Source organism: Podarcis melisellensis, assembly GCF_964234715.1.
Source record: "Podarcis melisellensis genome assembly, chromosome: 5".
In the NCBI taxonomy this organism is placed as follows: Eukaryota; Metazoa; Chordata; class Lepidosauria; order Squamata; family Lacertidae; genus Podarcis; species Podarcis melisellensis.
In genome coordinates, this window is record NC_138537.1 from 28,294,711 (window position 1) to 28,317,462 (window position 22,752).

The 22,752-nt window shown below is 41.6% G+C and overlaps 1 protein-coding gene across 1 annotated transcript in view; it reads left to right on the top strand.

Annotated features, from left to right (window-relative positions):
* DNER (delta/notch like EGF repeat containing) overlaps positions 1 to 22,752 on the top strand; it is a 108,896-nt gene that overhangs the window by 54,553 nt on the left and 31,591 nt on the right. The window contains exons 3-7 of the mRNA XM_081910656.1: positions 494 to 588; positions 3,982 to 4,148; positions 10,730 to 10,878; positions 16,804 to 16,957; positions 19,719 to 19,832. Coding sequence (XP_081766782.1) covers positions 494 to 588; positions 3,982 to 4,148; positions 10,730 to 10,878; positions 16,804 to 16,957; positions 19,719 to 19,832 — 679 coding nt within the window. The remainder of the gene's footprint in view (positions 1 to 493; positions 589 to 3,981; positions 4,149 to 10,729; positions 10,879 to 16,803; positions 16,958 to 19,718; positions 19,833 to 22,752) is intronic.

Genomic DNA, 22,752 nt, shown 5'->3' on the forward strand with positions numbered 1-22,752 from the left:
CATATGTCAGACATGGACTGACATGATTGGCATTTGGCAACAAATTTGAACTGCATCAAAGGCAAGTCACACCTGAAAGGGAAAAGTTGGGGTAGACCATGCTCCTGATTGTTCTTTTTCAGCCATATCTTCCATTCAGTGCTGTTTCCATTTGTTAATGAATGTGCACTGCATTGCCAAGGGGCAAGTGGGAATGCACAGAAAGGTTTCTACTTGTTCCTTTGCAGTTGCAGGTTTATCTGTCCCATGTCTGTAGTCACACGGTATCAGGTGAGTGACTGGTGGGCATTGGCTGGCCACATTGGGAAGGCTGGCAAACCTAATTAGGCCCATGGGGTGGAGGTTCTCCATCACTCCCTTAAACTGTGAGACTTTGTGCAATTTGTTTATGTTGGTGAATACCAATTTCAGTTTTTCGTTGTATTGTTTTTACTGTTTAAATAGCATTGGGCATATGAAAAGTCCTGATAAATACTCTTTCCCCCCATTCCAGATAATCCCTGATGTGGCTTGTGGCAATGCTAGCTCCAATAATTCTGGTGGGGGGCGCCTAATCTCTTTTGAAGTTCCACAGAATACATCTATAAAGTAAGAAATTGCTGTACCTTAGAATTATTATGCAGATATTTTTAAAGCAATTTTCATTGTCGAACTCATTACTCTCAGGTGTTTTATCCAGGAGTGGTAACAAGTAGGGTTTTTTTAATAAACGGTTTGATAAGAACACTTGAATACCCTGCTTTATTTTTGAGGTGGGGAATGAGCAAGTATTCTACTGCTATCAGTACTGCAAGATAAGAATATGTTGGAGGTAACAAGAAAATTCACAGAAATTTGGGGAGCAAGCTTCGTGGTATCTCTGATGTAACTGGTAATAGAAGACTCCTTGCTCACCCCCAGATTAAATTGCTCCAATTAAATGCTAAAAATAATTGTTGCTACTCCCTTGTCCCTGCTACCTCCCCTCTTGCTGAAGTCAGAAGATTCTCACTTCTGGTGAAGAGGATGGTGGTAACAAAAAGTAGATGGCTCCAGTGGCATAGCGTGGGGGGTGCAGGGGGGGCCGGCCGCACCGGGCGCAACATCTGGGGGTTAGGGTTAGGGGGCGCAAATCCACGGGTTAGGGGGCGCAAATCCATGGGTTAGGGGGTGCAAATTACTTGCCTTGCTCCGGGTGCTGACAACCCACGCTACGCCACTGGAAGGCTCTCTTCCAGACAGAAAAGAGCCAGTGTGGTGTAGTGGTTAGAGCGTTGGACTAGAACCTTTGAGACCAGGGTTCAAATTGCCACTTGGCCATGAAGCTTACTGGATGACCTTGAGCTAGTCACTGCCTCTCGGCCTAACCTACCTCACAGGGTTTATTTTTGAGGATTAAACGAGGAGGAGAACCATGAGTTCCTTAGGGGAAAAAAGTGGGAGGTAAACACAGTGAATGAATGGATGTCTTTGTGGAGCCCCTTCTCATCTGCAAATTACATGTTCCACTTCTTTAAGAGGAAAGGAGGTGAGCAGGTTACAGAAGGCATCATTTCTAGCTAGGGGTTATGGGATTTGTAGTCAACCAAAAGAGGGGATCAAGTCCCATGATACCCAGCAGTAAAGGACACTGTGCATGGAGAACTCTGCCATCTGTCCCCTCCTTTCCCTATGTAAGGGGTTTTTGTTTGTTTGTTTTGGTTTGGGAAGGGGGAAAAGGTGATGGAGGCAAGGTGCATTGTTAGAATTTGCTTGAAGTGGCTGGATCCTACTTGAATTAAGTCCTGCCAATTTGAGCTGGTGGATTTCACCTTTTATAGATTCTGCTTCTTGAGTACTTATCTCACCTCTTAAGGTTTGCAACAGAACCTTCCAAAATACTCATTGTTGTGGAAAAAGTAGAGGAGGAATGTGAAGTGAAAGAGACAGAGACCCATTGAAATTGAGGGGAATGATTTGATCAAGAATGTCTACAAAGCCCACTTGGTGTAAAAAGGCCGATGGGTGAAGAAAGAACGATCAGTTGGAGAGGGAAGAATGATGAAAAGCAAAAACATTCTTTTCACAAGTGAGAAATTTGACCTTCAGGAAACCTAACAACAATGCAGATGAAGAGCGATTGCTTTTTATAAAAATAAATAAATAAACTCTAAATATTTGCATTCAAGCCAAAACAGTATGGTTTAATTAAAGCTGTGTTCTTAATCTACTGTGATTGAGTGACTGTGGATATTACTGTGGCATACTATTGCTACTCCGGAAAAGATGGGCCATTAATTTTTCTGTGCTCCTCAGAAAGTAATTAATTAATTATTAATTGACAACTAGGGACTTAAAAGGAAACATTTGTCAAATTTAGCCCTCTTTCCTTCCTCTCCGGCTCTCTTGCCTACAGTCCTCATACTTCCAAAGCTTCCTTAACTTATTCATTAATTTCCTAAAAATAGCATACGGTCCTTCTGTACTTAGCCTGATGTGACTTCTCCTAGATTCTACCCTTCTTTCTTCTTGGCGCGTGGAATTCATTGTAGCGCTAAGGAGATCTCTCTGTCGGTGCAAGCCTGGCTGCTTGCTCCTCTCCCTGAGTGCTGTTCCAGGGCTTCTTTTGACTCCCCCGATCCAATTTGGGGGCAGGGTGGGATACGGAGGAAGGTGAAGCCCTGTTGCACTTTCAGGACTCAATATGTTAGCTGCCACATTGGTTGAAACCTGCCTCCCGACCTTTTCCTCCATCGTCCAGGCCTTTGCTGCCTCTTTCCCCTGAAGATTCTGAAGGCCAGAATACATGTTACATCATCCATGCTGCTTTTAAAGAGTGCACTTCAACTATTTTGAAGAAATAAACAGCCGCAAGGCCTTAAACTGGAATGTGGTCCAGCAACAGTTGAGTTGCATGTTGAGTATCCACATTTTACTGTACACAGTACAGTGTGAGACTGTCTACATTGACTGGCAGTGGTTCTCCAGGGTTTCAGACAGGATTCTCTCCCATCCCTTACCTGGAGATTCTGGGAACTGGACCTTGGAGATTCTGCATGCAGAACTGATGCTGTACCATTGAGCTGCGGTCCTTCCAGTGTAATCGGCCCATGGAGGTTTGGTTTACTACAGATAGCACCTTTTGGGGAAAGTAGAAGCTGCCCGAGGGCACTTTGCAGCTGGAAACTGATGCAGCTGGACCCCGATCCAGTTGAAGTGTGAACGATGGAACATGTAGTTTGGTACTAATTCTCAGATTATCTCCCATTGTCTCCCTCTTCTGTCAGCCTTTGCTTTAGCTCCTTATGCTGTTTGTTCATTCAGCTCCTTTACCTCTATTTACCAGTAGGACCTCACCCATTCGTTTTTTTATTACACTTTTTTCTCAGCCTTCTTCAGAGGAGCTCAGGGCAGCTTAAAGCATCCAACCGCTTCCAACATCCAAGAACCCTGTGTGGTAGGTTAGGGTGAGAGACAGTGATGGGCCCAAAATCGCCCAATGAGCTTCCTGACTGAGTGGGGATATGAACCCTGTTTTCCTAGCTAGTCCAGCATTCTAACCACTCACTCACTCAGTTGAAAGAAACCTTCCTGGGGCAGACCTTTTAAATAGTCCAATGCCCACACAAATGGGCCTAAGATTAGAGCTGGCCTAGTTAATTCCCTTCCATTGGCTGGAACAGGAAGAAACATAAACAAAGGAATAAACTGGGTGGTTCACCACCCTATGGGCAAGCAAAGCTTTGGAGGCAGTAGCGACTCCTCTGTAGATCTTTCTCCTGCCTCCAAGTAGGTTGATTGCTCTGTTAATGTTTGCTTTGGTTTTCATCCTGACCTCTTTCAGGACTCAAATGCTTGGGGAAATACATTACAAATACTTGTTGTATCAAGTTAGCCCCCTTTTGATTCTGGATCATTATTGCCTTTTTATATTATTGAGTGATATACTGTAAGCTCAGACCTTTTTTTTTTTAATTCCATGTGTTTTGTTTAGTGTTTTGACTCCTTTTCTCCTCTCTTTAGCATAAGACAAGATGCCACAGCTTCCCTTATCTTGTTATGGAAGGTCACAACAGAAAGATTCAAGCAGTGCTCGCTTATAGATGCCACAAGTGTTACTCTTCTGCAAGCAATGGGCGGACTTGTCCTGACAGAGGAAATGCTTGTGTTAGGAAACAACTATTTCATTGGTGAGTTTTGATAATACTGTAAATTTCATATCCCACCTTCTGATCTGCTCAGGATGTCTAGCATGGATTTCAATGCAAATTAAAATAAGTATACACTAAAGCAAAAACAAAAAACCAGCACTAGCTGTCATCAAAAGGCTGTAGGCTGAATTCCTTGAGCGTCCCTTACAGACAAGGTGCATCATCTAAAGTTACAAATCCAAGTTATTTATGTTTATGCCAGTTTAAGGTGCTTTTTAAAAAATCATGTTTTCTTTCTTAAATCCTTTCTCTCCCTTATCAGTTTTTATTTGTGAAAGTGACAAGCGCCAGAAACACATTGGTTTGTCCAGCTCTACTGCAGGTTATGAAGGTGGTCTTCTGTCTGACTCTTGGCCTGGGAGATGCTGCCTTTAGAATTTGAAGTTTGTTCCAAAGCTGTGTACCTAATTTGCAGTGCCTGTGTACCTTTCACTCCAACAGATAAAGTGAACTTCTAAGAGGAAACTAGCTATTTCGTCTGAATATCAAAAGTCATCATACCTGTAGTGTTAGCTATGAAGGTCATGGTTGCTCTGGTAGGCTGTGTTGTCGAAAATGAGTTCAGGTTATGGGTTCATACTATACCTTAATCTCAGTCTATTGTGGCTCCCTCTCTGTTCCTTTATCCTCCTTTGCATGCTGCAGTATGGAGTTATGCACACGTCAGCAAAGGGGGAAGAAGGCGGCTGCAGAAACTCTCATACGGCAGAGAACTAGAGCATCCTTTCAGCATAGGAGCTCATGGTATCTTTTAAAGTCCAGGAATAGCATAACCTTATTCAGGAACACAAGCCTCTGACCATATAAGAATGCAATTACTCTACAGTTTTGGGTTGGATTCCCCACCTCATATCTCTGCCCTCCTCCAAAAAACACACATAAAGATGGCAATGAATGGAAAAACATATATTTTTCCTTAGCACAAATGAGTTTTGAAAAGCATTTTGCAAGATTCTAACAGTAATTAGTTGATTGTGTAGGAACAGATTTTATTAGCTACTTTTAATCTTTCCCCTCATTGAAATGAGGAAGATGCAAGAGATTAATGCAGTTTTTTCTTTGATCATTGGCCTACATTATCTACTTTCTGATCTATTGCTGCAAAATTTAACCTTTTCAGTCTGATAACTCTTTTGCAAGGTCTTCCAAATAATTCTCATGTGCCAAACACAAAGCATTCAAGGAAGTAAATTATTTGCTTTAGTAGTGCCTCTTGGTATCTAATTAACTAAATTAGCAATTGCTTAAAGATGCTCAAACACCACTGCAAGAAATTCAACAGGCGTCTGCGCCAAGATGGTAATTAGCCAATCAAGTGATTCAGTGCACAAATAGTATCTGTGTAGGAAATAATGTACTGCATCTAGAAATTACCAGCAAGCATCTTCTGATCTAGGAAGGCAGCTTGAACACGTGCACATAACCCAGCTAGGCTACGTGTGAACTTCGGAAAAAAAGGAAGGAGACCACAAACATGAACAAGGTTATTATTAGTTTTAAGATTGAGCCCCACACATTTCAAATAAGTTCTTCCTCAGCGGTACTCAGGAACAACCTGGTGGCATCTGCACACTGTCATAATTTAATTACAGCTTTTATTTGCTTTCTTTCCTCCGTATGCAAAACTGACACCCGTTGCTTGATCTTGGAACTTTTTGTCAAATGAAGTATATTTTGTACAACACCTGAATAGCCCCTTAGGCTGTCAAAATCAATAATTATGACTATGCAGTGCTTCAAGTTTTAAAGATATGTATCTGGCTACACATGACTTCAGATGAAGTACCGCATTTTTTGCTCTATAAGACTCACTTTTCCCTCCTAAAAAGTAAGGGGAAATGTGTGTGTGTGTGTGTGTGTGTGTGTGTGTGTGTCTTATCAAGCGAGTGCAGGCTGCGCAACTATCCCAGAAGCCAGAACAGCAAGAGGGATTGCTGCTTTCACTGCGCAGCGATCCCTCTTGCTGTTCTGGCTTGTGAGATTCAGAATATTTTTTTTCTTGTTTTCCTCCTCTAAAAACTAGGTGTGTCTTGTGGTCTGGTGCGTCTTTTGGATTGAAAAATATGGTGGCATGTTTCAGTTCAGTAAGTCATAGTAATACGTTGTCACAATCTGGTGGCGATCGGTGCACATATCCCTAGCTAGATGGAAGATTGCAAACTATGCGTCTCCAGAGCTATATGTGAATAGCTCTATAAGAGAAATAGGAATTGTGCTTAACGAGGGTTTGGGAGCAGCCACAACTCAATGGAAGAGTGCATTCTTGAATGCTGAAGGTCCTATATGAGATTTTTGGAATTTCAAGGTGTGGCTGGAAAAAACCCCTGTCTGAAATCCTGGCAAGCCACTGAGATGATACTTCAGAAATGGACCAATAGCTTGACTGCTGAAAGCAAGACAGGCTGGGTCTGATTATTTACTATTTATAACAAATACTTACATACCTCTATTCATAAAAAACATTAAAGCAGTACACAATAACCATACATAAAAACATACAATAAAAAACATATGTTTAAAATCAGAGATCAGCTATTATAAAAGGATATGTTCTTAATTGCCATCATAAGCTTTGCAGCATAGGGAAGTTTTCAACAGGCGCTTAAAGGTTAAAATAGAAGATGCCCTCCTAACACTGAGGTCCACCTCCGAGGGCCTTCTGGTGGTTCCCTCACTGCGAGAAGTAAGGTTACAGAGAACTAGTCAGAGGGCCTTCTCGGTAGTGGCGCATGCCCTGTGGAACGCCCTCCCATCAGATGTCAAGGAAACATCTGACTTTCAGAAGACATCTAAAGGCAGCCCTGTTTAGGGAAGTTTTTATTGTTTGAAGTTTTATTCTGTTTTTAGTGTTCTGTTGGAAGCTGCCCAGCCAGATCATAATCATCATTATCTCAATCTCAATTTGCAGACCAGGCTCAGTTTCTGGTTGCTAGTAAATGAGCCATGCCAACTTGGGGGATGAGCAATGGTTCTCCTGCAGATGACCTCAGTGATCAAGCTAGGATATAAAGGCTTAGGAGACCCTGAAGATACCCTGGACCTAAGTTGCTCAGGGCTTTGTGAATTAATACAAGGACCCTGACTTTGACTTAGTAGTAGATGGGCAGACAGTGCAAATGTTTTAACAATAGTGCCACATGTTGTCAACTGTGTGACTCCATCAGCAGTCTAGCCACTCCATTCTGCATTAGCTGGAATGTCCAAACTAGGTCCCACATAGAGTGCATTACAGTAATCCAGCCTTGAGGCTACCAATGCATGGACAACAGAGGTCAAGTTATCCCTGTCCAGAAACGACCATAGCTGGCGAACCAGACAAAGTTGGTAAAAATGTACTGATGACACCTTGTTCCAAAACTTCATTATCACTTGCACAGGCAGAAACTGCTGCTAAATTTTATTTTATTTTTGGAGTAGCAGCAAACATGATATATAAAATATTAGATGAGGTATGGGAGTTCCCAATATAGCTTGGGACTATCAAGTTGTAAAATCTCTTCCACTCTGGTTCTGTCTAAGGGAAGGTGGATATATTTCCTTCCCCATCCCTCCTCCTCAAAATCCGATAGACTCAATCACATATTATTTTATGGGACTTCAAGTGTGCAGCCAGCACATATAGTTGGATCAGGGCCTATGTATAGAGTTTTAGCAATGAGAATTATTTTGTAGGTCACGTTTAAGGTCCTTAGTAATGCAAAGAATCTCATACTAATAACTCATGAACATTCCCCCTGGCAATGGGCTCTAGGCTAGTTTTGTAGTAAACGATCTTAGGATAAATGATAGAGGCAGATAAAAAAGAGAAAGTGTGCGAATGGCATTTATTTGTTGAATTCAACAGGGCATTAACTGCAAAGTTAATAAAGCAAATAGTTGCTTTATTAAGTGAGTCAGGCGCAGAAGTAAGCATGTCATGGAAAGTAAGATGTATTAGCTTCTTTTTTCAGTTAAATGAATTGCCATTGTGGGCAGCCTTCTATTCCCACTACACACACACACACACACACACACACACGCCATGGGAGTGAATCTGTATCATGACTTGTGATGTTCCCTTTGGGCATTGTGTTCTAAATTAAAAATTAAATGCTGCTGGGTTGCTGAGGACAGCCAAACTACCTCTTGAAATGGTGGCAAAGCTTCCCCACCCCCATTTAAAAACTGAGAGAGGGAGAGGGGAACTTCCAGCCATCTTATTTAGAAGGGCAGGTCCCTCCCAGATTTCTTAGACTTCAACACACATACCCTGACACCAAATCATAAATTTAAGCAGCCATGCTGCACTTGGAAGCCTGCCTGCTCATTTATCCTTCTCCTTGTCCTAGGATATGGCTATATAGTGCGCTACTTATTCATTACAGGCACCACAGCAAATACAATATTCCAGTTATGGAGCAGAATTTCCCAAGAAGTTGAAACATCTGAGAAAATATGGTCTCACTCATTAAAAATGGAGGTGCACACTTCCCATTAGAAAAGTTCAAGAATAATGTGGTTCAGGATTAGTTCTACTTACCTTACAAATATTATTTCTTTGGGACAAAAGCGACATTAGGATTAAATTTAGAAGGGAAGCTAGAGTTCCCCCCTCCCCTCATTCAAATACCTCAGGAGGGGGAAAAAGTCCAGCTTATATATTTTTCTGTCTCACACTTTTCCGTAATTGTGGTGATTTGCATAAAAATGGAACATTTGTTTCCTTAGAGCCCTGGCTGTTAAGTCTGAGAGAAAACTTAATCTCATATGCATTTCGGCGGTATTCAGCACTGCCAAGAGTTATGTTGCAAATAGGTTATAGCTTCAGGTGAGGAAAAACAGCGTGAGCAACAGAATTGCAAATTCCGCACTTGGTTTTCTTTAAATGTACACAGAAAGGGGAGAGAGCAAAGGAAACATGTTCACTATAAGCAGCATGATTGTTTTTATCAGCATGGCTACTGACATCATGCCATCGTGGGCTTTTAAGAGTTGTGCTGCTGCAGCACAACTGATGTGCTCGAGTTCTAAACTGTTCCAAGTCGCAGTGTAACACATTGCAAAATGTGTGTATTCTCGCTTCTAACGCATCTTGATTTCTGTTCGAGGAGCCATTCACTTCACACAGGGCGATCCACAGTTTCCCCCCTTCCTCCTGCCCCCCCCCGAAGACCAAGTGTGCCCAGTCTTCATTGGCCTGTTACTTTGTGTATATGAGAAATATTTATACTTCTGCAAACTTCTAGGGTTCCACCAAACATCCCTCTTGTTTGTCAGTGACCCTCTTTCTCGGGGGGGGGGTGTGTGCGTCATATTCCCTGGCATCCACCACCTCAGCTTGCTAATAGTGTGACTTCTAAGCACATACAGTGGTGCCTCGCAAGACGAAATTAATTCGTTCCGCAAGTCTCTTCGTCTTGCGAGTTTTTCGTCTTGCGATGCACGGTTTTCCATAGGAATGCATTGAAAATCAATTAATGCGTTCCTATGGAAACCGCCTTCTCCCGACCTCTTCTGGCGGGCGGCATTTTAAAATCGCCCGGGACAGCGGAGGACTTCTCCGCTGTCCGGGGCGATTTAAAAGCCCCCGGTTAGGCAGGCAGGGGGGGCAAAGACTTTTGCCCCCCGCCCGCCTTGGGAAGAGGTCCTGGACCTCTTCCGAAGGCGGGCGGGGGGCAAAAGTCTTTGCTCCCCCCTGCCTGCCTTTCCGGGAGAGCGGAAAAGGCAGCGCTGCCTTCCCGCTCTCCCGGAAAGGCAGGCAGGGGGGAGCAAAGACTTTTGCCCCCCGCCCGCCTTCGGAAGAGGTCCAGGACCTCTTCCCAAGGCGGGCGGGGGGCAAAAGTCTTTGCCCCCCCTGCCTGCCTTTAAAAGCCGTCCGGGATAGCGGGAAGCGCTTCCCTGCTATCCCTGACCGCTTTTAAAATGCTGGCGGTGGGGAGCAAAGCCTTTCGCCCCCACCGGCCTTCCTGGACCTCTTCTGAAGTCCGGAGGGGGGGGGGAAAGGCTTTGCTCCCCACCGCCAGCATTTAAAAAAAGGTCCCCGAGATTTCCCTATGGGCTTTCGTCTTGCGATGCAAGCCCATAGGGAAAATCGTCTAGCGAAGCGTCGCAAAAACCGAAAAACCCTTTCGTCTTGCGGGTTTTTCGTCTTGTGAGGCATTCGTCTTGCGGGGCACCACTGTATTTCACATTTGCTGGTATAAGAGAGCTTGGACCTAATCAACAGGGATCATAGGAAGATAGAAAACTGCTTTATACTGAGTCAGACTATCAGTTCATCTAGTGTTGTCTACACTGTGTGGCAGCAACTCTCCAAGGTTTAATATGCATGCACTGAGCTCTAGGGGGTACCATCTCAAAGCCCGGTAAAAGCAGCCATTGGAGGCCCCTGATTGTGTCATGGTGCAGGGAATTAACCCTTCCTCTGTACCTATACGACATTTTAAACACATGTCTTTCCCATGTCTGGTCTCCCTGGTCTAGTCACATGACAATGATTTGGCAAGTTATTATTATTTTAAAAAAGAAATAAAAATAAATGTCAATGTTTTAATAATAATATATTTGGTCTCTTTCCTTAGGTTTTGTGAACGATTCCGTCGCCAAATGCATTGTGGCTTTACGCTTGACTGTGATAGTAAAAGTCAGCACATGCTTGGTAGGAGGAGAAAGCCCGTCAGATGACCTTCCGTGTTCAGGGAAAGGAAAATGTATCACAAGAGCATCTGAGGTAAGAGGCATCATTATGCCTGCTGCATGGAGTGGGACAGAAGCTGGAGAGGGCTGAGGAAGGAAGGAAGGAAGATGGATCAGTATCCCACCTTGTCCATGAGAGGCTCATGGGGACTGATGGATGACCCACATTGGGCAGGTACTAGGCAACACGACTAAATGACTAAACAACAACAGCAGCAACAACAACAAAGGCCACAGTAAGTGGCAACTAGCTGGTGGATGAGCTTCTAAAGGGCAGCTGGAGAACACTAGTAGCAGAATACAGGGTACCTGTTGGCAGGTTTATGGATAGTTCTGACCTCAGCCTGTACGAAACCGAGCCATTTATATAATTATCTAGGCTCCAGTGTCTGAAGTGAACTCCCTTTTACCCTTGGTGAGAAGTGACCTTTTAGAGAAGCTGTGCTCTGGGCTTAGGATCCTTCACAGCTTCCATTCACTGTGATTTCTTGGGAACTACTCATCTTCTGTGGCAAAAAGGACCAGGTAATTGGATGGACCTGTGTACTTGGGATGGTTCCTCAGAGGCTCTGGATGCCTGCTATGGGGCACTGGTTTCAGGTATATTAGTGCCATTTAATTCCCAGGCTTCTGTTCCTGTTTGTGAAGCTGGTTTATTGCAGGACTGGTGGTCCTCTAATATTGCATCTCCCAGTTCTGCATTTGGATCGCCTATGAGTATTTTCTTCTTTATTTTATTTTTCGGCAAGAGTTGTGCTAACTTTAAAAAGAAAAGAATGAGAAGAAGCCAGCAATTAAAGCCTTCCCTACCCAGACAAGAACAGAAACTGAAGGGAAAGATGTTGCAGCAGCTCTGCAAGTTGTTGGATGCCTTCAAGGCCGTCCACCACGAAGTCTGCCCTTAATATTGCTAATGGTGATGCTAATTGTGGATAGCGTAACCTCAGTAATGTGGAAACAACTATTTCATTCTAGGAAGCTAATTTTACAAGCTGGTGGTGAATGAATTGTTAGAAAATCAGTACAGAGGCAATCGTGCTGCTGTACTCATCACAAAATGTTTTATTAATTTTTCAGTTTTTGGAAGACACTTGAATATGCTCCGTGTTTTCCAGATAGTTTCGTGTGTTATGTATACTCCCTATTATTATGTTGTATTGTGTCAGGCCTGGTTCTGCTCCCAGACTTTGCATAGTTCAAAGCATTATACTTGGGATCTTAGGCTTAATCAAGTCAGATAAATGTTATGTGCTATCAGCCTTCCTTAGCACACTAGAAGGGGGAAAGGTGCTGTTATTAGTGCTCCTGTCACATAGAATAGTTCAGCTAGGATTCCTGGCACAGCAGGAGATTGCAGACATCTGAGGTCTTTGCAGTGACCTTGCCACGAGGATTGAAATTGTTAGATATTCAGAGGTGGTTTAGCCTTCAGTGTCAACATTTATTAGTTACCGAAACTACAAATCTATGAAATCCCCAAGTATTTGGGTAGAGGGGAAAAACCTAGCAACACATTCCTCATATGGGATTTACAAGGACATCTGTCACTTTGGATTTGGAAACTGAAAATGGGTCTTATTCTTAGATGCCAAAGAGATTGAAGCTGCACTTCTGTGTCGGCTTGCCTGAGGACACACTGAATTCAGTAAGACTTGCTTATGAGCAAGCATGCATAGGATTGCACTGTGATTCCGAACGGCAACTAGTTAATTCTGTTGAAAGCTAAGTCAGGCTCCTCCTCCAAGCAGCTGAATATTCCATCAGGCTATAGGAGAGGAAAAGAGATGGGACCACAAGGTCTCTTCATAGTTGTTCCTGTGACTTGCATAGACCCCACTCTTGCAAATATTCATGCTCAAATTCATGCTGCTGAAACCTCACTTTTGCCTGGGTTGTGTTTCTCCTGGGTCTTACACTTGACAACTAGTTACAAAGCCCTAGAGGAACAATAGCTCCACAAAACTGCTATTAGCAAAGAGCTCGCAATATTGGTACTTGGAAATGTCATGTCATTCTTTCTGCCATCAAGATGTAACCAGTCTCCAGTCTCCTTTAAAGTACTTTTTGAGCTAGCTTATAAAGAGGCTTCTTTAAGATGATCAGTTTTATAAGTGCCATCAAAGTACTGCTAGGTTAGCCACCCAATTGTAAGTTCGCGTAGAGCTTAGATTGAATGTTAGTTTTGCCCAGGCTATTGTTTCCTCCCCCCCTCCCAATTTTATTTTATTATTGTATTTTTTGGTCTGCTAGTTGCAGGGCAGAACTTTAAGCCAATAAAACTTGACGCAAACAGTGCAATTTAATCAGTTGGCTCGTGGGAAGTGCAGGCTTAATTAGGTGTGAGATCTTTTGCCACTGTTTTTTTTCCACCTGGGGTGAGAGATGTCCAGAAATGGTAATTTTCCTATGTATTACAGCAGTTGGCTGCTCAAACAGTATGCTTAATGTGAATCATCTGTAGCGTTGGGTTCCTTCTTTCTCTGATTTTATTCACAACCCCTTCTCAAATGCTAAGCATGTTCCTAAAAAAGAAAACCCAAAAGGCATTTTGCCATAAACAAGCATTGGTGGCAGCGGCTGGTGCTTCCGCTGCCAGAACAAAGATCATTTCTGGGATCATGATCTTTATAATTTTGGTTCAAAGGTATCTGAGTGCACAGTAATGGACCACCTCTAAGCTGTGTTTACCATTCCATAAACAACTGTGATGGTGGAATGGTCAATAAAAGAATTGCTGGACTGCCTGTGATAAAACATGGTAAAATGTTAAAAGGGGGGGGGGATTAAATCCACGGCTATCCTTATACAGTTTTGTTTATTTCCTAAATTTATTTATCATTTAATACTAAGTCTCTATAAGTGGCTTCCAAAATAACAATCAAAATTGAAAAACCACAATGCAATACAACGCAATATAAAACAATCAAATCCTCCCTAAACAAAAACACAAAACATTGTGAAAACATCTCAAGAGTCAATGATCCCTTCTTCCTTCAGCCATCCTCTTTCCTAGTCACATATTGACTCACAATATACTACACTCACTGCACTAACACCATGCCCACACTCAAATTCTGTTGTGGATCTATACAAATCGTGTAGTAGCTCCTCCTCCTCCAATACCACTCATTCCAATCTAGTCCCACATCTAACACACACCTGCCAATATACACAAATACATCATTCACCTAGCCACTCTAGTATCTTCCTCTCAGTTACCAATCTATTATCGTTGATCACTTCTTCCACGGTACAAAAAATGCAACGCAATGTTTTTGTTATCTGCTCCTCAGGTGCAGCAGTGTCATATATACATTTAGTAATGTTACCTTGTGGTTTACAGTTTGCAATGTGTTGCCTGGATGGCCTTGCAAGGCTGAAGGAGATAAATATATGCAGCTTTATTTTATTTATTTATTTTACAGATTGATAAACCACTTCACTGCCGGAAGCTATCAAAGCAATGTACATTAAGATAATAAGAGATAAGAGTTAAATTACAAAAGATGCAGACTCTTAAAAACAATTTAAACCATATTTGCAAATGTGCAATTAATATTCCATGAAATGATTGGCTCACACTTCAGAGGAAGCCTTAGACAAAAATTGACTTCAGTAGTTATCTAAATATCAATATCTGCCTAATTTCGTCGGGTAACTGATTCCATGAAACTGAAGAGGCAACTCTAAAATTCCAGTTTCTAGCGGAGGTGGGTTGTGGAACCTACATGAGCCCCACTTTGAAATAGGCCTACTCAAGAGTGGGGAAAACTTCCTTTCCCTTGAATTTGGGTCTGCTAAATTTGAGGGAAGCTCATATTGTTGAGCCTCCCCTTTTTGAATATTTACACCATGCCTGCCAAAGGAAACATGAAAGTAGTAAGTAAATAGCTTTATAAATATTCAGTTATTTGTAAGCAGCTGTTCAGGTTGCCTTTAACAAAGGATTATGACAATCGGTAGTTTTCTTAATTCTTTGCTCTTCAAATAAATGAGTATATGTCACCATAAATGTTAACTCTGTGATGGGAGGAAGATGACAGCTGCTTAGCTAATAACTACTAATGGTACCTAATCATCTCTGCATAATAAGTTGTCTAAGTCCCAGTGCTATTACCTGTCTGAAATATTTCTCTGGAAGTGTTGAGACATGCTTCATTGTCAATATTTTCTTAAGAATAAATTGTTCTTTCCATTTCTTTGTAATTTCTTACAATGCATCATCTTTTGACGAGTTCATATGCTATATTGGTGCAGTAAAATAGAAAGCCTCTTTGAGATGTTGCATAAGAAGCAAATAATAATAATAATAATAATAATAATAATAATAATAATAATAATAATAATGGCAGTGCTATATTATCATGTCTACTCAAAAATAAGTCTGACTCAGCTCAGTGGGACTTGTTCCACATCACTGGGTTTAGGATTTACAGCCTAAATGGATAAGGCCATGGGTTTTCTCTGTTTAGTTGGTTGCTTGTTAGCAGAAATCTGAAGAAATTATAGGTAGCATAGCCAATATGATGCCCTCCAGGTATTGTTGGACTTCAGCTCCCATCAGTCCTACTTTGCATTGACATGTTTTTTCTGTGGTACAGCAGGAGCAGGGGATAAGTGTTGCAGGAACTATTGAGCAGTGTGCTCTAGCACATTCCCACCAAACTATGGTTTGTTTCAAACTATGGTTTGATGTGATGAGTGGATTGGGCTGCTGTGTTTTCCCCTTTAAATAGCCACATATTTTAATACAGGTTATTTCTTTTCAGAAACCTTTCCCCATTACCTAGCATTTCCCGTCAAGAATAGTTTAAAGACTGAAGGAGAAATGTCTCCTTGATTTGCATAATGACCATCTCAACGTTTTCTGTGAGGTAGCGCAACAGAAGGACAGTCCTTCTAATTCGGCACTCAGAAAGACAGGTGGAAAAGATGAGAATTAAACATTGGGAAAACGTGACTAGAACAGGAAAAGTAAAATAGTTTAATTTGAACTATTTTTTTGACAAATGTGTATGATAGTTTTAGACAGGACCAGGAAACTGCTTTGGAAAGGCAGATGCTTCTCATGAGAAATAATCTATATTTGCAAAATATAGGGCACTCCTGCGATGTGAGTTGTTGCAAGCAAGGCTGGACATAACAAACACCTTATATTTAGCTTTTGGTTTATATAAATGCTTGATAAAGGCAAATGTACTGTGGAGATTTGTGTAACAGTTGCATAAAAAGCGCTGCAGTTTCTAGGACAACAAAATAACTGTTGTGTAAGCTCCCCGCCCCCCGCATTTCTAATAGTAGTGGAAATTATCAGCAAGGTACGAAAGAATAAATGCTGAATATCTAACATACTGGTTCCAAATACGCCGCTTACCAGAAGAGTATTTTAACAAGATTATTTTTGCTCTGCCTCTTTTGTATTTCTTCCACATCTCACAGGGCATCTCGTAGCCAAGAGCTGATGTGTTCTTCTTTTTTTGCCTATGCTTTGCACTGCATCTTGTAATATACAAAGAGAGTTCGCATAGGAAATATTTGTGCAGTTTCTTGGAAATAATCTCCACTGTACTCAGTGATATTGTATCAAGGGATCATCAGCTGCATGAATGTGAAATTCTGGCCAAATAATTAGATTTGATTTTTTAAAAAATGTGTTAATCCTATATTTCACTTTGAATTCTCTCCACTCTTTGTGCTTATGAAAAACAAAACTAAAGATGATCCTGAAAAAAAAAAGTTTAGTCTATGATAAAGCTTGCGTTAGGCTTAGTTGGCAGAAACCTTAAGTTCCATAGCAGTTTTTATTGCATAAGTACCTTTCATGTGTTATTTCCCCCCTATAGATCTTTTAAGTTTTCTTAATTGATCATTCTCTGTAACCTTGATCAAGATCTTGGTTTCAAAAGAAGCTTTGAGGTTTCATTTTTATAAAGCTCATTTTATAATCTGTTTGTTCTAGGAAACTTTTTTCTGTGACTGTGAAAGTCAGTATTTGGGTGGTCTCTGTGAAGAATTTGATGCGTGTCAAAGCAATCCGTGTCAGAACAATGGAACCTGTGTGGACATCACAGAAAAGCATGATGGAAGCAATTTCACCTGTACTTGCCCTACTGGTATGTTTAAGGTTGTGCTTGGAATTGTGTCCTTTTGCATAGTGCAGAGGTTTTTCAACCTTTTTGAGTCCACAGCTCCCTTAACCAACCACATTCTTTCCGTGGCACCCCTGTGGGCTCAAGAGCCCAGTTATGTCACCCCTTGCCTGCAGAGCTGGCCGCCTCTCACCTTTTTCAAACACGCTCCCTTGTGGAGTGTTCCCTTAGCCCCCTCTCCTTGGGAGTCCTGTGGGCTGCTGCTGCTATCCCTGATCTCTGAGCTGCTCCCCTGCCCCAAAGAGCGATGCTTTCCAGAGGCACCATTCGTCTGTGGAGCTGCAATTAACAGCTGTGCAAGCCTTTGGGAGGCAGAGATGGGAGAGGGCATCAGAGGAGGTGGGCACCCCTGACCATGGCAGACTGGTTGAAAATCACTGGCATAGTGTCTTTAAGCTTTGCTTAAGGCCTGTATTTTTTGCTTTTGCTTAAGCCCTGTATTTTTTGAGAATGAGAGTCAACTACATGTTGCCTTAAATATGCACTGTGCAATTCCGTATGGCTTTTTAACTTAAAAATAAGATCCCCTAATCAGGGCTCCCCTAATCAGGATTGTTACATGTGTCTCTGGGGGGTGGGGTGGGGTGAGGTTTAATCCTGTCCACCCACATGGTTGCAAATAATAATATCACCAATCAAAATGCCAAATTTCAAAAGGAAAAGAAATGCCCTTATTGGTTCCAATAGAGCATTTTCTTCTGCTGCTACTTGGCATTTTGAGGGGGAAGGTTTTTTGGGGGGTTTTTTTGTTTTACAAAGATTACAGTGAGAAGGTAACCTCTTCCCATGCTCTATGCTCCTAATCTATATCAGGCTCCTGAACCTCTTTCATATACAAGGAAGTAATTTCCTGGGGAAATTACTTACCTGGGCTTAGAACTGTATTATATCTGCAGCAAAGCCACAGTAGAAATCAGCAGGCATGGGTAGTGAAGTCATGCAGGATTGGTTAGACAGAAGAAGAGGTGACTTGTTCGATACATAGCTGTGGTAAAGATCTTCCCTCGCCCAAGACCAGCCTGTCTCTAATCCACTGCAACAGCATAAATGAACGGCACTCCTCTTATCTCCTCTTATCGGAAACTTCCCTTAGCCTTGTTGAGTGAAGGGACCACAATTTAAACATCATTAAATGTTGGAAGTGCAGAGCTACCTTTTGCATAAATGGCAGATATTTCATGTCCTGTAGGCTTGATATTTCTGTACTGCATTTCAATCCCCCACCTCCACTTTATAAATACAGACAAATAGTTTATATTAACATTTTGAACCTGAGTTAAACACTGGTGGTAGGAGGAAATTAACTCTCGATGCACGTATGTCTTAATCTGTTACATTTAATATAAATATGCAAATGCACCCAAGCATAGCCTTAACAAGAAAGATATGTAAATATAGTTAAGTAATGCTTTAAATTCTATTAACTGCAAAGTACATTTGAGGAGATAAATTAGTCTGTAATTGAACTTGAAGTAGAGTTCCTTGAATAAACTGTATAGTTAAGGTCACAAGTGAGTGAAATCTGTTCATTCAGTAGACATGAATATAGCTTGACCATAACAATATCTGAGAGAAAAATAAAAATGGAACACCTCCTCAGTCATTTCAAGGTTTTTTTTTTCATTTTTGCTTCAGAAGCTATTGTAAACAAATCCGGACTTAATTTGAAAGTATCTGGAAGTGATAGTAGCATAATTCTCCTATGCTAGACTCAATATAGAAATTGGGGAGGCTGAACACGAGAGGCAAGTTTTTCCATGCCCAAACTTCCTCCACCATAAGGACAAAAGATGACCCTGCAGGATTAGATAAGTGGCCCACCTAGGCTAGCATCCTATTCTCACCGTGGTCAACCAGATGGCTGTGGGAAAAGAGTGAGCATATAAACACTCTTCCCTCCTGAGCACAGGAACACTCTTTCCATTAACTGGTATTAATGAGCATAGCCACCATGGCTAATAGGCACTGATAGCCTTACCAAAAGCCAAGCCAGGGTTGTAAACCATGGTTTGAAGTTGGATTGGTTCCCTAATCCATAGTTAAGACAAGCAATTGCCAGTCCATGTCAGGTTCACTCCATTCACACATAAGTTAACCCCCCCCGTGTGTTTATCTCTCTCTGAATTTAAATACAGTGGTACCTCAGGTTAAGTACTTAATTCGTTCCGGAGGCCCGTACTTAACCTGAAACTGTTCTTAACCAGAAGACCACTTTAGCTAATGGGGCCTCCTGCTGCTGCCGTGCCACCGGAGCCCGATTTCTGTTCTCATCCTAAAACAAAATTCTTAACCTGAAGTACTATTTCTGGGTTAGCGGAGTCTGTGACCTGAAGCATATGTAACCTGAGGTACCACTGTATTTATTTTATCACCATATATAAAAAAATATGAATTTTACCTCAGTGTGCACATTTCGAAACGTTTTCCCTAAATGCATGTCTCCCCCCCCCCCCGTATTTTGTTATTTTTCCTTTGGCCCAGAACTGTATCACAAAATTAGGAGAGGTTCAAAATCTGAAGGATAATTACAGTCCTGTCCAATTATTAGTGTGTGAGGTATAAATCAGGTTGGCTTGTTTAAAAATGCAGACAGGATGAAATTTTCCGTCCCTAGCTAAGACCATCTGTAGACCTAACAATAAACTGCTTCCAGACCTAACAATAAACTGCTTCCAATTTCTCCTTGTCTCTGTGTTTCAAAACAAACCATTCCATCATGCTGAAGGATATACTGGAGTCCTGTGTCAGTCAGAAATTGACTACTGCAGTCAACAGCCATGTCAAAATGGAGGTACTTGCATTTCTAATGTTGGCGGATTCAGCTGCCAGTGTCCGGAAGGTAAGCAATAAATGTCATCTTTAAGAAGGCTTGTGTTCTCTGTTGGGGTATTTATGTCTCTATAGTCCGGTTTACTGACTCCTTAGAGTAATTAGGGAAAACCTGAAGCAGCACTTCAGGTTGCACTTTGTCACTCCTTGTCTAGAATTTAAAATCTTATGCTTAATGAATTTCACGGCATATCTTATCCAGCAAGTTGCAATTTATTATCATCAGTAAATACAGTATTTTTCAATGATATCCAATTGAATTTGATGCAGTGTGTTAGGAAAAGATGGGGAATGCAAGCAGGCTCGTGAAGTATGTGGTTCCTAGGATCAGCGAATAGGCAGGATAATAGGACTGTGAATAACTCCACAGCCAATGAGTAACTGATCTCCTCTGGGATGGTCTTCCCTTGAAAGGTCTGCCTGGTTGGTGTAATACGTGTGTGCCCTGTACACGTGCTTGCTTGCTTATTTATTTATTATTCATTCATGCATTTTATTTTATTCTGTTAGATTTATTATCAACCTTTTATCATAAGACCCCAGGATGGGTTATAATGATGAAATACACAATTGTTTATTTTTTCGTTAAATTTATATACAATCTTTCCTCCCAAACAAGCCCAGGGCAGCAAACAACAATAAAACAATAAAAACATCTTAGAATACAGATGCAGACTGGGAAAGTTCTCAACTTTCTCAGTTATAGAACAGTGGCAGCCATAAAACACACGCGCGCGCACACACACACGCACACACACACACACACACACACACAAATCTCCCTCCCCTCTACTGAATCAGACTAGGATAAAGTTCTCCACGTAAAAGTTTAATTGAAAGAAAAAGGTATTCTATATACACTGAAAAACAGCAGAGATGGTGACTGTTGAATATTGTCATGGGAGCGAATTTCAAAGGGCAGGTGCCACCATACTTCAATAACTTTGCCATTGAAAATTGCAGTTTGATTACCTTCAGCAATGATTACAATTATGGCCATGTATCCAACTGAATATGATGCAGTGTCATACAGAAATAAATAAATGCAGCAGACTCATGAAGCATATGTGTCCTGGGATCAAGAAATAGCCAAGTTAATAGGACCCTGACTAACTATACAGCCAGCTGCTACATACCATTAGTAGTATCTCCAGACAACACAGATCTTCACTGACATGGTGTGCTATTTTGCCCTGCCTGCTTGGTGTGATGTGCATGCACACGCTTGCACTGGATACATGGACAGCCTACAGTCTCTGTGTTGAGTAGTGTGGGATTGCTGCCATGAAGTGAGTAACCTCATAGTTCATAGATGGCGGTGGGGTTGCTACGTATGTGGGTTCGTCTATCAGTGTTGCTGTATTGGCTTCTGTTTCTATACAACAATTGTGGAGTTGACTGTGCCATTACAAGTGCAGGGGATTGTGATGTAAGCTTTGTCAATGTTAGCCTTTATGTAGCAGCTGTCTAGCAAAGCAGGGCCCTAGGATCACCCAGCAGATTTCATCTTCCTAAATTCATGCCAGAGATGTGTCAAATGGGAACATTGTGTGATGGCAGGAAGCATAATTTTTTTGTAGCTTGTTTCTGCCTGGAAATGCCTGTTGTGTAAGTTGATTTGCTCTCAGCTTTTATGGAAGCTTTCAATAATAAAGCCTTCGCATTAGTCATCGGCGCTAAAATGTTGATTCAGAATTTCACCCAAGGCTAAAGACATTGCTGTTTCCAGTCTGTTCCTTTTATCAAAGCACAGCATTATTTCTTGTATACCTGGGCTGTATTGTGGATCAAGACTTCTTTTCTCTTTTTATACCATATCCTGGCCTAACAATTAAAGTGTTCTTTAATAGCTTAACACTGGACTCTTATCTCTCGTTGGAGTAAAATGGGTGACCCACTTAATAGCTAGGCAGAGACCTATAAATGGACACAAGGTCAGCAGTTTATATCTGGCATTTTGAATTATTTTTGTGCCTCCTCTGCTTCCCCCAGTGAGTATATAAATAGTAACAGCACTTGGTGAGACAATCGGATATTGGCACTTAGCCAAACCTGAATTGGCTTCCTAAAGCTATTCGCTCCAAATTTATTTTAACAAAATATATGCTTGTGTTATTACAAAAGAAAATTGGATATACAATTTTTGACCTCATTCAAGGTGGGCTGTGTTCCCCACCCCCTCCAGTTCTACCCAAGGAATTAATTAATACGAGCATCCCTTCTTGACTTATTGTGGCTTTTTTTTTTTATAGACCATGTCATCCAGATCCCAGTTAGCTCTGGGGCTTGGTAATGCTGAGAGGGCAGCTGGTGAACAGCACAGCGCTTGCAGGTCAGCAAAACCACTGACAAAAGAATTTCAGAAGGTTCTAGCACCTTGGCTCAAACCATTTCCCTTGTTGTTTGAATGACTGTGAGCTAAAAGATACCTAGCTGCACAGAGCAAATCAAAGTTTAAGTTTCTTGGTGGAAACCCTCTATTAGCACAAGCAAGGTTGTATCTTCACCTCATTATTCAGGTAGTGTAGGATCTCAGGAGATCATTAATATCAAACTTCAGTCAAGCATCACTGTATCACATTACTACTGACTTTGAGAAACCTGAGATCTTAGGTACTTCTTTCTGTAAGTCAAGATGACCCTCTCTTGTTAAGCAATATTTTTGCAGTCACCTTTTGAGGACCTCCCCACTCTTTTCTAAGCTTTTAACACTAAAACCTATAGTTGTCTTAGAATACCAGAGTTCCCTAGAATTTCTTTTCCTTTCCTGAATTCATTCTTGCCTTCCATAGGGCCTCCTTCTCTACAAGCTTCGCTGGCATCCTGTTTTCCCCTCCCTTTGTCTCTCCTCCTCTTCCTGTGAGCACTCTGTTGTCTTAACTAAATTATTACCCTTGGTGTATTGAGGCCGGTGGTTTTTAACTTGACCT